This window comes from Salvia hispanica, chromosome 1, assembly GCF_023119035.1.
Source record: "Salvia hispanica cultivar TCC Black 2014 chromosome 1, UniMelb_Shisp_WGS_1.0, whole genome shotgun sequence".
In the NCBI taxonomy this organism is placed as follows: domain Eukaryota; kingdom Viridiplantae; phylum Streptophyta; class Magnoliopsida; order Lamiales; family Lamiaceae; genus Salvia; species Salvia hispanica.
Window position 1 is genome coordinate 44,066,356 of NC_062965.1, and position 16,676 is coordinate 44,083,031.

Sequence of the window (16,676 nt, forward strand, 5' to 3'; positions counted from 1 at the left end):
CCATCGGATTAGCCTTGGCTTTGATTCCTTCTTGGCTAGAAGATACTTAATGGCTGCATGGTCAGTGAACACTATGGCCCTTGACCCCAGTAGATATGGTCGGAATTTTTCAAATGAGTACACCACTGCCAGCATTTCCTTCTCGGTGGTGTCATAGTTCTTCTGGGCCTGGTTGAGAGTCTTCGAGGCGTAAAATATGACATAACTTTTTTCTTCGATTCTCTGGCCTAAAACTGCTCCTATGGCGAAATCACTCGCATCGCACATTACCTCGAAGGGGTAATCCCAGTTGGGCGAGCGGATTATCGGGGCTGTGACCAAACGATCCTTGAGTAGCTGGAAGGCTTCTTCACATTTATCATCAAATTTAAACTCCACATCATTCTGCAAAAGTCGTGTTAGGGGCTGGGCAATTTTTGCGAAGTCTTTTATGAACCTTCGGTAGAACCCCGCATGTCCCAAGAATCCACGAATTTCCTTCTAATTCGTTGGGTATGGAAGCTTAGAGATGACCTCTACCTTTGCTTGATCTACCTCGATGCCCCTCTCCGATACAACATGTCCCAGCACTATCCCCTCCTTGACCATGAAGTGGCACTTCTCGTAGTTTAGCATCAGGTTCTTCTTCCTGCATCTCTCCAAAACAACATCTAGGTGCCCCAGGCAAGCCTCGAAAGAATCTCCATAGACGGTGAAGTCATCCATAAAAATTTCTATGCAATCTTCCAGCAAGTCTGAGAAAATGCTCATCATGCATCTCTGAAATATCTCAGGTGCGTTGCATAGACCAAAAGGCATTCTCCGGTAGGCATACGTTCCAAAGAGGCAGGTAAATGTGGTCTTCTCCTGATCCTCTGGGTTGACATAGATTTGAAAATACCCACTGTAACCATCTAGAAAGCAGAAGTATTGTTTTCCCGCCAACCTCTCCAGCATTTGGTCGATGAAGGGTAGTGGGAAATGATCCTTGCGTGTGGCTGCATTGAGTTTCCTGTAGTCTATGCACATTCTCCATCCCGTGACTAACCTTGTGGGCACAAGCTCGTTGCGGTCATTCTTGACTACTTGTATTCCTGATTTCTTCGGCACCATGTGGACAGGACTCACCCATTCACTATCGGGAATAGAGTAAATGATCCCCAGGGCTAGCAGCTTCAATATTTCCTTTAAGACTTCCTCCCTCATATTGGGGTTGAGTTTCCTTTGTGGATCTCGGTATGCTTTGGCTCCTTCTTCCAAATGGATGTGATGCATACATAGGTCGGGGCTGATCCCCACTAGGTCAGACAGAGTCCATCCTATTGCTTTCTGTTTCCTCCCCAGCACTTCTAATAGTTTAACTTCCTGCTCCTGGGTCAGAAGGCTGTTGATTATGACAGGCAGAGATTCGCCTTCTCCTAGGTAAGCATACTTCAGACCCGGAGGAAGATTCTTCAATTCCTTCTTTGGAGGGGGTACTTCAGGGGGTAATGGATTTTTCTCCATACCTTTCTTGACCAGAGATTCGCCTTCTCCTAGGTAAGCATACTTCAGACCCGGAGGAAGATTCTTCAATTCCTTCTTTGGAGGGGGTACTTCAGGGGGTAATGGATTTTTCTCCATACCTTTCTTGACCAGCTCGTCCAACTCTGGCAACTTTTCCATACTGGCCAGTTGAACTGATTCCTTGGACCCAGGGGATCTTGCCTCGCCACAGAAATCCATTATTGCCTTTGTGATTTCTCCGTCAGATAGCCCTTGTCCCATAATTGCTTCACACCATCCTGCAACTTCTTTCCTCATGGATTCAGTCATTTCCGAGGTGTCCACCTGTTCCTGCAATAGTTCGGTCTCAAGAAACTCCTGGACCAGGGGGTTAATGACATCAACAAAATGGAGGTTTTCCACGTCTAGTGGTTTCCTCATAGCTTCATCAATGCTGAAAGTGAATTTCTCCCCATTGTAATCTAAACAGATGGTGCCATCAAAAACATCGATTATAGTCTTAGCGGTCCTCATAAATGGTCTCCCTAAAAGAACGCCACTAGACTCAGCTGTTTCATTGTCACTCATCTTTATCACATGAAAATCAGCAGGGTATAAAAAATTATGAACTTTTACTATCACATTTTCTAACACTCCTTCAGGGCTAATGCATGATCTATCAGCTAGTTGGATTACCACTTTCGTATCAGTCATTCTCGCTCCTACCAGTTTTTTGTATATGGAAAGCGGTAACACATTAATAGATGCACCTAAATCACACATTGCATGCTCGATTCTGACACCTCCTATAGTGATAGGTAAGGTAAACATACCTGGGTCAGTTTGCTTTGAAGGCATTATCCTTTTCTGAATTACTGCAGATACATTCTCCCCGATCACGATCTTCCCGTCAGATTTTGCCTTGCCTGCAACGAATTCCTTGATGAATTTGCTGAACGGGGGAAGCTTCAAAGCCTCCAGGAACGGGAGGTTGATCTCCAGCTTTCCAAAGATCTCCATGAAATCCACGGGGTTGTCCTTTTTCTTCTTGGCATCTCCTCTGTAGGGAAAAGGTTTCACCCTCTTTATCGTGTTGGTAGGATCTTCCTTAGAGGGTTCTTCCGCCTCTCCTTCTTCTTTTTTTTCAATTTCTACCTCAGGCTCTGGGTCTAAGAAAAATGGGTCCGCCATCCGAGGCAACGATCCTCCCAAATCACCAGCTCGGAGATCATTCTCTGCTTCAACTTCTTCTTTTTGCTGGACCGGGTGGATAACATCCTCGCTCCTTGGCACTGACATTTCATCATTTTCCTTCAGCTTGGGTCCTTCATATGCTTTCCCAGATCTCAGGGTAACCTGGCTGATGTTTGCCCTTTCTGGTGGCTTTACTGAGGCTGGAATCCTTCCCTCATTCCCTCGCATATCGCTCAGGGATGTTGCGATCTGAGATAGTTGCTTTGACATCAGATCCATCGCGGCCTTGTGTTCCTGCTGAGCATCCTGGAGCTTGTGGACCACGTCATTATTTGCCAGCAAGTTGTTCTGCATGTGCTGTTGAGAATTCACTAGGTCATGGACCATATCATCCAGATTCCTCTGGACCCGAGTGTTGGGTTGACTACCACTTGGCCCTTGACCATGATTCGGTCCACCCCCTTGATGCGGGCGAAAATTCCCTTGACCTCCTTGGTTATTGTTGTACTGATTCCCTGGCCCCTGATAGTTGTTGTTCCTCTGGTGTGGGGGTACATATGAGCTTCCTTGGTTATTTTGGTTCCTATTGTTCCAGCTGGATTGATTTCCTTGACCTCCTTGACTCCAATTACCTTGTGCTCCTTGATTCCAGTTGCCTTGCCCCTCTTGACTCCTTCCGGACCAGTTGGGTTGGTTCCCTTGGTTTCCTTGGTTTCCTTCCGAGTTAGTAATCTGGAGTTGAGGGTTTTGATTCCCCTCGGACCACCTGAAGCATGGATTGTCCCTCCATGGAGCGTCTTTGATTCTCCACTGGTTCCAATTGTTGCCTTGATTATTTTGGTTCCAATTTCCTACTGCATTTATATGGGCTGGATAATCCATCCCTCCTTGAGATCCGCAATAATTGTAACCATCCTCTGGACCCAGTGCTTGTTTTTCTTTCTCTGTTGGACCCGGTGAATCGTTCTTCCCTAGGGCAGTTAGGATAGTTTTCTCGAGCTGCTCCATTCTGACATCCATCCTTGCATCCACTCGGGCATCCACCCTTTCTTCATTTTGCACTGTGACTGCATCCGCATTCCCTCTCCTTAGAATGGTACGAGGTGAATCGTATGCCTTTTTTGCATCAATTAATCTTCCCAGTATCTCTCGGGCCTCGCTCACCTTCCTCTTGGTGAAATTTCCTCCACTAGCGGTGTTCATCAGATCTTTGGACTCAGGTTTCGCCCCTTCATAGAATAGATAGTAGGTTTCGGCTTCCATCATCCGGTGGTTTGGGCAAGCGTCGAGCAACCCCTTGAACCTGGACCAATACTGACTCAACGATTCATCATATTCTTGCTTACATTCTTGGATCTCCTTCTTGAGAGCATTCGTTTTGTTAGAAGGGAAGAAGTAATCCAAGAACTCCAACTTGAAGTCTTTCCACGTATTGATTGAGTCGGGTGGCAGCCTTAACAACCACGTGTTAGCTTCCCCCTTTAGCGCGAACGGGATCGCGCGTAATCGATAATCCTCCTCTGTTGCATCGTTGGGTCTCTTCTGAATGCTGCAAAGCTTACTGAATTCATTGAGGAACTCATAGGGGCACTCATTCCTCCGACCCGAGAAAGTGGGGAGAATGCCCAGCACATTAGTTTTGATGTCGATCGCCCTCTGGCGCTGGGTAGAGACGATGGCCTGGGCAGGCTCGCCATCTAAATGGGCAGTGAGCCAGCCGATCTCTGGGTCGTCGTCGCCTGCGTTGGCCATGCTCTCAACGCTTTCCTCCTCTGTTTCTGAGGTTGACTTTGGTTCCTTCTTAACTGACGAAGTTGACTCCTCGTCGCTCTCCGAACTCAGGTGAACTGGATCCCCTGTTGTAAGCCCCGATCTGGTGGTAACTGGGAATATAGTTTCCTTGACCCGCCAACTAGTCTGGGCGCTTCTCCAACCAGGTGAGTTGTTCCAGTGTCCGAACCGGTAGCTCCTGTTCATAAACTGAAAAAAGAAACAAAAGAAAACATGTTAAATAAATTATTTACACCAAAACATTCGCAAGCACACTAATAACACCATGCATCCCCGGCAACGGCGCCATTTTGACAGGTCCCAAAGAGTGCAGTGCAGGTTTGTACTGTGATATGTGTCACTCGATCTAACAGGTCCAGAGGATTCGACTAGACTTCAGAGGCTAGAAGATCATGAAACTTATCAGAAAGGGGTCGTTGGGTGCACTCTGTCCCTTCAAAAACCTCAACCCACTATACTACAACTTAGCACAGGGAAGTAAAGGATCGATCCCACGAGGAAGCAGGTGTTACGAAACTGCATTTGAGGATGTTTTGGAAAGAAAAGGGGTTGGCTGCTGCCACGCAATTTTTTGTGGGTCGAGAACTTAAAACTACTGGGTCTGAGAGATAAGAGAAACTTTACTCTACCTATTGGATCTAATAGATCAGGAGAACTTTACTCTACCTACTCGGTCTAAAGGATCAGAAGAACTTTACTCTACCTACTGGACCTAAGAAACGAAAGCGTACGGAACATACATGACTCAGAGAAAATGAGATATTTTAAAGTTCTAAGACAACTGGAGTAAACTTAACTAGACAGACTTTCCTAATTTGGACAGACAAGCATAAAGCGAAAAGCAAGACAAGTTTCCTCAAACTGCCAGGGTCTGGAAAAGCATGCAGAAAAGTAAAAGAGACAAAGTAGATCGTACTGACAGGTCTAGCAGATATGCAGAAAAAGTAAAGTACATGCAGAAAAGTACTGACATAAAGCAGATCTGGTTCTAACTACCAACAACTTCATCTTCTTCGGGAATCAAACGAGAATAGCAGAGAAAACAGAGTTTTAAACACCATGAAAACAGAACAAACTTTAAATCTAAACTTAAAACGAGAAATCAAAGCCTAAACTAACAGATCTACGCTACTGGACCTAAAGGATGCAGAAACAGAAAGTAAATAGCCATAATCATGCCCTAACGTAAACATCAAGCACCAAATATGAGAAACTCCAACTCCGAAACACCAAGATTCAACAAATCCAAACATCTTCATATGCAAACTCCCAACCTCCAACAACAAACACAGACCTCAGCTCCAAACATCCAACAACAAACAAGAACGAAAGCTAAAAGCAAGAGATGAACATAAACTCAGAGACATTCAACCAAAAGCAAACATAAACTTCCATAATAACTAGAAATAGGTCTGAATCCAGTAGATCAAAGCAAGAAACTAGAGTTGCGAAACTTAAAACCAACAAGGTACTAAACGAAAGCAAATAAAATTGTTTCTTCGCCTCCACAAGGCGGTGTTACACAGCAAAATAACAACGATGACGATGAGAACCACGGTGGCCAGAATCCTCCATGTCCAAGTGCGCAGCAGTCGAAGATAAAAATTTGAAGTAGAGAACTAGAACTAGAGCTAGGAGAGCGTAGAAGTGGCTGTTTTCGGATCTCCCTTTCTTCTTCAAGGTTGAGCTCTTTATATATGTGAGGCTCTGATCCCTAGGGTATCCCCTCTGGTGATTTTACGTTCCTGCCCTCGAGTAAGACTCTTTAAAATAATTTGCTCTCGCTCCATTCCGCTCCTGTCGCCAACTTTTGATTCTCATTTTTGCTTCAATTTCATCTCTTTTGCATCTGCCAGGTCAGGTAACAACAACTCCTGGGTCCGACAGATTTACTACGCACCTGAACTCAATAACGCACATTAGCGCCCCAAATGCACAGAATTTTAACCCTAAACCGATGCATGAAACGAGCCTTATCAACTTCTTTAATTAAACCGATGTTATCTAGATGAAATAAAATTCACCTACATCAAATTAAAGACAAAATTCAAACTAGGAATAGGATTCCAATTAAAATCCATCCAATTATTATACATGTAATTTTTGAAATTTTAGGGTTTATAAAACAATTGAAAACTTATGTCTTTTCCTTAGGTATATTTCTAGGAAATAATTCCATAACACACCAATTAAAATAAAGACAATTTCAATTAAACCTTAAAATAAAATATGAAAGCATATAGAGAGAATATTCTTTAAAATTCCATCCAATTATGGAAAAGCCAAAAATTAGATCAATCAAATATTGAATTTCCTTATGTTAATTACCATGATATTATCTAGATGGAAACAATCCACCAAAATCAACTAATTAACAAATTAAATCAATTATTTGACTAATTATTCCAATTGGCAAAATTAAAGAAGACAATTATTCTCTTTAAATTAGAATCTTGACTTAATTGCAAAATCATTCTAATTTCCACAAGATATTTTAATTATTCTAGGTTTAGGATTTTAAACCACAATTATAAATAACTTGTGCCTTAAGAAACAAAAACACGAAAACGAAAAACGAGACGACGCGACGATGCAACCCAAAACCCTAATTAGGGTTTGGGCCGCCACGGGCCTCGCAGCAGCCGCTGCTGCCACGCCCGACCTCCGCCACCTCCCGCGGCTGCTCCCACCGCAGTAGCCGCCGCTGCCTGCCGCCGCCCGAAGACGGCGCCGCTGCTGCTGCCCGCCTGAGTCAACTTATTTTTAACACAAGTATACCCGCAAGTGTACGGGGCTAATGTAGCAAATAGTAAGCAAAGAGTATCGTATCCACAGAGACAATCAGTGTCAACCTAATTACCATGAACCAACCTCAACTACTATCTAGATGAATCGGTAAGTTTGGGTTTTCTAAATCTATTTAAAAGCAAGGTAAAAACAATTAAAAACAACTAGAGAACTAAAAGCAAATAAGAGAAAGCGGATGTAGATCAAGGATGAGGAGGGTAGAATCCTACGGGATCGATAACAACTATCCTATGCTCAACTAACTTCCTAACTATGCCAACAAAGGGTCTCAAGGGTTATTAAGCTATCACTAAGGTAAAACTATATCTTTTCTCAAAGCATATAATTTGTAGATTGCTACCTAGAACCGAAGTCTCCTTCCTAGAACTAAGGCAACAACTCCTAATAGCTCCTAAGATACTTAGCTTCATTCAAAGGCTCAAATCTCTCGATTATATTGGCAAAGACGTCAATTTCTTCTCTTTCAAATTAAACTACTCACTTCTCAGTTCTTGTAGTAAAATCCACATGCATTTATAAGGTGATCAGTCAAATAAATGTATAAGCACAGAAGAAATCAAAATAACCACATGAGCCAAGGCATAGGAAAAGGAAATCAATTAAACATAAGAATCATTGTATCTCCCCCGTAGAACTCTACGAAGGATTTAGCTACTCATGTTCATCACAAAAGTCAAAGAAATATTCAAAGAAATATTCAAAAACATTGTTTGAACAAGAATAAAACTAAAAGTAGAAACTCCTAGAATTGGATTGGGCGGATTGGAGGTCTCGTCTTCAATCTTGCGATGAATACTCGTCCTCTGCTCGTTCTTCTCTTCTTTCTAGGTGAAAAAGTGGTATTTTTGGGGTAGGAGGCGTGTAAGTTGTGTTTGGAGGCGTTTCCTAGGCATATATATACCTAGGGTTGACTTTGGGCCCGAAATAAGCTGTCCGACGAAGCTGGCGGGTCGCCAGGTTGGGTGTGCATCGAAGCTGGCGAGTCGCCAGCTGCTTACGGCGTTTTTTTCGTGTTTTGCTGGCGGGTCACCAGGTTCGTTTGCATGCGAACCTGGCGGGTCTTGGTAAAACGGCCATAACTTCTTCTACCGAACTCCGATTGAGACGTTTAAGATATCCACGCGAAGATCTTTCGAAGACTAAGAGAATGGTATGCATTACATGCGAATTGGACTTCAAAATCTCCAAATAAGCTGTCTCGAACATTGAGCAGCTGCACATCCACATATTTTGTACATTTTTTACACATTCTTCACAAAATGGTCAAAATACCAACATAATAGAGAAGTAGCTATAACCATGTCTCAAAGTACACAATATATGATCAAAACCAAGTAAAACTACCCTCTAAAGTCATGTAAAATCCAAGTGAATCACCGCCGGCGCCCGAAGACGACGCCGTTGCTGCTGCTGCCCCCTGGAGACGCCGCGGCCAGCCACACGGCTGTGCAGCCGCTGCCCGGCTTGCTTCCGGAGCTCCTGTGACTGTAGCGTCGCTGCTGCCTGCCCGGAAAGCAAGCTGCCACTGTCCGAAGACCATGGCTGCTGCCCGGTGAAGACGGCGATGTCCCCAGCCACTCCGATCAGCCGTGACTGCCCGGAGACGACGTCTCTGCCGCTGACTTCCTGAAGACGTCGCTGCCATGGCTGGATCAACAAGGATCCATGGCTGCGGCCTTCGTCGGCGCCGCTGCTGTCTCTTTTCCGATAAGCCAATTCCGCCGCTGCCTCTTCTCACCGGATCTGGATCTCGGATCCCCGATGAAGGCAGCCCGGTATTTGAACACATCTAGGGTTTAACCCTTGTATTCCTTTGTTCGTTTTCAACTTTAATTAACTTGATTTATCGCGGTCGCTTCGCTTGACCGCGATCTTAAATCTTAATTAATCATTTCTTAATATGTAACAATCTTTTATGTTCATATCAAATATGCATATTTAAATTTCAAGCATTTAGCAATTTAAATAGATCTAGCATATTAAGAACATAAAACTATAGATCTAATGAATACTTGTTTAGATCTAGAATATTCTTGTGAAAAACTCAAATAAAATTCGAGATTCATAATATTCTTTCATCGATCCAAGTATTCAATCATGGACCACTTTATTTCTTGATTCAAAAACATATATTCACTTAAACACATACATATATGTAATCAACAAACATATAATCTAGTACATATTACTTAGAATATATAGATCTAATGATGTTCATCATAGATCTAGAATATTTTTGTGAAAAACTTGAATAAAATCCAAGATCCATAATATTCTTTCATCGATCTAGAACATCATATCATAGATCCAAAAAGAAATCAAGAAAAACATAGATCCAACACATATTGCATTATTTTCGAAAATCCCAAGTTCTTACACTACAATTTTTGAAAAATTCAATTAATCAAATACATAATCAGAGCCTAAAAATTGGCTCTGATACCAGTTGTTGGGACTACCGCAGCGGAAGACACGGAAAACAAACAGGTCCTTAACGGATCTATTTAGGTGATTATGCATTCGACTCCAATTTAATGCAATAAATATAGATCTATAGATATAACATCAAATAAACACGTAATCATGCAATTTGATGTAGATTCGATTGTTACCTCATTTTGATCCATCATAGGATCGAAGTTGCTAGCTACACCACCCGGAGATCCTTGGTTTATCGACCGTGAATCTTCCAACCTATTCCCTAGTCCTTGATTATCCATCCGTGTGGGCGGATCTTGAATAATCAATAATAGTCTTGAAGAGATCTAGGGAAACCCAATCACAAACTCAATATTGTCTTGATCTAATCCTATGAATTAGGATAGAACAAGAACAAAACAAAACCCTAATTCTCCCACGTGCCAAGGCACGAAAACCGAGGCAAGAGGAGAGAGAGAGAGCCGGCGACGGCTACTAGGGTTTAGGGGAGGAGTGTTGTGAGTGAATGGTGTGCTAGGGTTTCCACATCTCATCACTATTTATAATGGACTTGTTGGGCTAGGTTGGGGATCCATGGAATGACTTAAGTGTTGGGCTCACCCATTAGATAAATTACTAATTAAATCAAATGACCCATGATTTAATATATTATCAATGGAATATTATTTTATTCCACTAAAGAATAATATTGCACTCCCACTTAAATCACCAAATTACAAATAACTTGGGTCCATTTTATTTTATAATATTTCCCGCGTTTAAGATTATCTTGATCCGTCAATTTAATTCTTTTGTCTGCTATGTGACTAGAATTAAATTAATTCTCCAAAGAGTTTTTCTAGTTTGAAACTTTATTTATTATTCGTGGAATAAATTCCAACTGCGCAGTTTTCTGAATAATAAATTCCTTTTTCAAACACCTCTTGGGGATCACCCCTTAGGGATTTAATCATACCACACTGGGCACGCGAATTCTATGAAATAATATTCCAATACCTTCATGTTATTCAATTACTACCACCCAAGATATCATGAACTTGAGTTACGTACAAACTCTCACATATTGATAAGTCAAAGTGGCGTTTGATTGAATAAACAATATTGATATTAATATCATAGACTAGAAAATACAAAACTTTCTGAAATATATTCTTTCAGTAGATAGCAATAAAGAATACATTTCGGATTAGATCCTTTCAGTGCTTTACCACACCGGTGTTACTAATCTCTTCTTAGGTAAGAGAGAATTATCACAAACACCGCAACCGTACCAATAGGTAGCCAAAGTCTATCTAGGTTGTGAATACGTTTTTCTTCTTACTAGATCTGGCCAAGTCCCCTACTGGAAAACTCATGAGGAGATTCATCGAATTTCCCTACTTGACCTTCTTAGTAAAAAGCCTTAGACTTGTTTATCATATTTCAATAATAAACCATTATATTATATTATTTATTCTCATAATTAGGTAAACAAGTGGACGTGGCGTTTCTCGTATACATGCACAAGCTGACTGTACAAAGGCATGTACGCTCGAAGCATCTTTTAGTATACAAACTCCAACAAGTATACCCAACAAAATCGTGTAGAATCATCTATGAATGTCACAAAATACCTGCTCCCGTTCAGAGACTTTTCTGGCATTGGACCACAAATATCAGAGTGCACCAGCTGAAGCTTTTCCCTCGCTCTCCAGCTTGATCTCTGAAATGGTTTCCTTGCAAGTTTCCCTTCCAAACAAGTCTCACAGTCATCCATTCTTCCTTCCAGCTGAGGCATATCTTCTGCAAGACCATTTCTTTGCATATACTCCAGGCCTTTGCATTGAAAATGACCCATTCTCCTATGCCATAACTCCTCCTGTTCACCTTGCACACAAGCTATAGCTGTGCTCCCTCTTTTTGCAGGATCAAATGCAAAGACTTTATTTTGCATTGGAATTTTGAAGAGAAATTTCCCATCTTTGCTGAAAATGACACACCTTTGATTTTCGAAAGTCACACTCATTCCCTTCTCCACCTACTGTCCTACACTTAGAAGGTTTTGGTCTAATTTGAGAACAAAGTAGACATCAGATAATAGCTTCATACATCCGGTTCCTTCAAGCAATACATTGCCTTTGCCTTTTACTTCTAGCAATTCTCCATTTCCTATCCTCACAGTGATATCAACATCTTTGTTGTCTATCTCAGTGAAGATAGATTGGTTTCCAGACATGTGGTTTGAACACCCACTATCCACCAACCATCCTTCACTTGTAGTTCCAGTGGCATGACACGAAGCAACAAACAATTGCTCCACTTCTCCTGTAGCAGCCTGTGCCTCTCCTTGTGGTGAGTTATTCCCCTTGCAAATCCTTTCAATATGGCCCATCTTTCCACATTTTCTGCATTTAACATCTGGTCGCCTCCAACATTTAAAGAACGGGTGACCAGTCTTCCCACAATGTTTGCAGGCTTCGTTACTACCTTTTCCAGAATGAGATCCAACAGCATCAGTATTGGATATTTTGGTGTTTGCCTTCTTCTTCCAAGGACTAACATGCTTCACCTTGGCTCGCATTGCACCTTCAATAGTTGCTTCACCCGACCTCAACATCTTCCTTTGCTCTTGTGCTTGAAGAGCATTCACAACTTCAGCAAATAACATCTCCGAGATTTTTTTGGTGTTCTCAAGAGAGGCTATTATTGCTTCAAATTTTTCAGGCACAGAACATAGGAGTTTTTCAATCAGCCGTTCATCTCCTAGATCAGTGCCTAAAACAACCAATTTGTTGGCAGTCTCCAGTAGCTTATCTGCAAATTCTTGAATTGATTCACCATCCTTCATCTGCAGCCTTTCAAGTTCCCGTTTCAGATTCATCGCCTTCATGGCTTTGATTCTTTTGTTTCCTTCATACTCCTTCTTCAAGAACTCCCAAATACTCATAGCAGAATCTAGATGCATGATTCTATTGAATATTATAGGAGTGACAGCAGCATATAGACTGGATCTCGCCTTCGCTTTCCTGGTAACACGTTCCCTGTTAGCCCTGATTTGGGTTACTGTTGAATTGTCTCCCAAAGGAGGTACTTCGTAGTCATCCTCCACAGCCTCCCACAAGTCAGCCCCTTCCAGAAAGGCCTGCATCCTTATTTGCCAGATCTGGTAGTTGCTCCCATCAAGAATTGGAGGAGCAACACTCATGACTCCTGCAGCCATCGATCTAGTTTCCATCGCCCTTAAGATGCTAAAGGCTTTGATACCACTTTGTGGTTTCTAACTCACAAATCTCTCACTCTCACTACCAAAAAATGTCAGTTTACCGACGGAAAATTTTCGCTACGAATTACCGACATAACATTCCGCGGGTGAAAATATTTCCTTTTTTAATTAATGTAATTTCCGTCGGTAAAAAAAAAAATACCGACGAGCTCTTTACCGGCGGATTAGGGTCTTGGGTAAATTTTGCGTTGGTAAAGAGCTCGTCGATAAAAAAAAATTTACCGACGGAATTACCGACGAAAATACATTAATTAAAAAAGGAAAATTTTCACCTGCAGAAATTTCCGTCGGTAAATCCGTCGGTAATTTGTAGCGAAAATATTCTGTCGGTAATTCGTAGCGAAAATTTTCCGTCGGTAAATTGACATTTTTTTTGTAGTGTCTCTTCTCTAATATATCTGCTTGAATAAGCAGAGATTATAGCTCTAAATTGCTTTGAATAATAGAGAGTAATATGAGAAAAGATGAAGACAGAGAGATGATCGAATGTAGAACTTGAATATTAATTTGTGATGATCACTCGATCTTAAATAGACAGAAAAACTACTAGCTTAACCACTAAAACACATACTGCAGCAACTAATCCACTAACTAAGCAACTAATAAGACTCCTAAAAAATAGCAACTAAACTTGACTAGAAAGATATTGCAGAGAACAAGTCAAAGACTTGTTGTTACAGATTATTCGAATAACAGAAATACTAAATTTGAAATACTCCTACTAAACTTAAAATTCAAATCCAAGTCTAATTCACTTCACCACAGCCCTTTCCTGATTGGATCCATTGTTTTGCTCATCGTGTTTGCCTTCATTCAGGTACATTCATACCTCATATATTCTACATGTTGTGATTACAATCTAAATAAACATTGGATGGTGCCTGGTGGTGCAGATTCTGTTCCCTCTTGGTAAGATTAGTGTGATGATCTATGGGTGTTTGATGTCCATAATCTTCTGTGGTTACATTGTGTATGACACCGATAATCTGATCAAACGTCACAACTATGGCGATTATATATGGGCTGCGGTTTGTCTGTATTTGGATATCATCAATCTCTTCCTATCCCTGTTGACATTCTTCAGAGCTGCTGAGAGTTAAAATGTAGTTGAAGTTGTTTATCTGGATAAGTGTAAAAATTTTACCTTGAGAATGTAGATGAAGTGAGGGTTAAATCTTGATATGTGTATATGATTGAAGATGAATTCTTGACAAATATTTGGGGCTCCTTTTTTATTCTTTTTCAGTTGATTTTAATGACTATGAATATATGCTACATGTGCGTATATTTAGTTTAATATTAATATATTGGTTGTTACAATGTAGAGAGATGCAAACATCGTATGGAAATTGAATTAGAAACTTCCATGTTCCAACCATCATGTCCCCATGAATTATATCCTCAACTCTCTCAAAAAAAATTATTAACACATAATATATCCAAGACCTGAAATGGCTGAATTGGTTGAATTCGTGTTAGTGATTGGAAGTTGGATTTTTAATAAAATTTCCTATATTTCATGTCATGCTTGGCAACATTAGCCTCTATCTTAAATATTTGGGTTGTTACAATTTTGTTTTGAGAGAGTCAACATGAAGTCAGAATTTTTCTGCCAGCCTGTCATTCAACCTGCCTTAAATTTAAAATAACTTGTAAAAATATAACAAATTAGTCAATTAAATATCTAAAGTAGTATGAAAAGGTCCACAATTTGAGTCTTAATTTTATCATATATATATATATATATATATATATATATATAGGGATGTTGTATGTAAATTGCATTTTTTATAGTGTTGAGTTTTGCATTTTCACATAAATTGCATTTTTTATTGTTAAGTTTTGCATTTTCACATATAAAAATGCAATCCGTCTATATATAAAATGCAATTTAAACAAGTCAATATCTAAAATGCAAAACTTAACAATAAAAAATGCAATCTGCATATAACAAAAATGCAATCTGCCGAAATTCATTTATAGCTTCTACAAATGCGTATTGCATTTTTCTGTATACAATATTGCATTTTTCGTGCCATGTGGCAGCACGTGGTTGGATGTACGTTGTAACTTTAAAATTAGTTGTTATACTAGTACACCCCTATATATATATATATATATACCAACTACACGATATAGATATATATCCATGGTGGAGTTGAAAAGTGCTTATAGCCTTGTAATTGTATTATAGTAGCAACATGCAATATATTATTCTGAAATGTGCATTAATTTGAAGGTTCACATTAGCTTCGACAGCAGCCTTTCTTGATTAATTTTGGCTATATATATTCCGAATTCATCCTCTAATTAGTACATCAAAAATTCGAAGAGAAGAAAATAATCATCGGTGGTGAAAAATGTCGAACGAGAAGGGTGATGATATTGAGGCAGCTCTCTTGTATCCATCTATGGAAGAAAACCCACAGCTGCGATGGGCGTTTATTAGGAAAGTTTACGCAATCCTTGCCGTTCAACTCATCGCCACCATCGCTGTCGCGGCCTTCATCGCCAACCACCAATCCATTGCTCTTTTCTTTGGAACCACTTGGGCTGGCTGGGCTGTTTATGCAGTCATCCTAATAGCTGTTATCATGGGTGAGAAACTTAAGCTTTTTCTTAAATAGGAGCATTTATTTAACGGTAAATATGTGATGGTTTGTCCATGTACACTGAACTCACATTAGTAAGATATTGTCTGCTTAATTATGGACAATCTTTCATTGCACTTATATATTACTTGTGCATTTTTTTAATTTTTTTGATATGGGATGGTTCAAAACCCTCAAAATATATTCTAATGGTTTCTATATGTGGCAGTTATATGTTTGCTCTCTGCTCTTAAAGACAAGCATCCCATCAACTTCATTCTGCTTGGCATATTTACACTCTTTATGGGCCTACTTGTTGGCCTTGCAGTGTCATTTGTTAATGGTGAGTATGAATTAATCAAGTTATAATTATAGTAAATCAAATCTATCATTTTTGGTTCTTTCATATCTAATCCAATCTATCACCAAAACCAGCGATGATAGTGATAGAGGCAGCGGCCGCGACACTGGCCGTGGTGGTATGTCTTACGTTGTACACATTTTGGGCGGCGAGGAGAGGTGAAGACTTCAGCTTCCTCATTCCCTTCGTGATTACTATTGTCATCACTCTCGTCCTGCTTGTCATTCTCCAGGTTAGGACATTTCTCATAGTAGTTTAGTCTTGACGACTTGTGACAAGCTTATCTGATGTTGTGTTTGTGTTTGTGTTTGTGTTTGTGTAGATCTTTTTCCCATTGGGAAAAATCTCAACAATGTTGTACAATGGGCTTTTCATACTCCTCCTGTGTGCCTACATCATAATCGATACGGATAATTTGATCAAACGCAACAAATACGACGAATACATTTGGGCTTCGATCACACTCTACTTTGACATCCTCAACATGTTCTTGAAATTCTTACGAGCACTTATATCTGCTAATCGTCGACAGAGAAATTGAATGTAATTTTGCATTGCTTTTTTTCATGGATAATTGATATGTTGCATTGCATTGTTTCACATTTTATTATAAAAATAATAGTATTATACATAATTCATCTCACTGTGTGTTTCAACTCTAATTTCTTCAAATTTTTAAAAATTAGTGTCGAAAAAACTTCAACTCTTTTTTCGTGAACGGATGGAGCAATTGATAGCTCTAATTGATTACAAATATTGCTAATAA

General features: G+C 40.3%; 1 protein-coding gene and 1 pseudogene across 1 annotated transcript; both read left to right on the top strand.

Moving 5' to 3' along the window:
* Positions 1–14,058, top strand: part of LOC125197739 — a 20,516-nt pseudogene extending 6,458 nt beyond the window's left edge.
* Positions 14,059–15,302: 1,244 nt separating this feature from the next.
* Positions 15,303–16,507, top strand: LOC125202812 (protein LIFEGUARD 3-like). Its single transcript, XM_048101283.1, has 4 exons — positions 15,303–15,556; positions 15,779–15,892; positions 15,985–16,142; positions 16,233–16,507. Exons 1-4 carry the CDS (start codon positions 15,319–15,321, stop codon positions 16,449–16,451), a joined length of 729 nt encoding a protein of 242 aa, XP_047957240.1. The 5' UTR covers positions 15,303–15,318; the 3' UTR covers positions 16,452–16,507.
* The last annotated feature ends 169 nt before the right edge of the window (positions 16,508–16,676 follow it).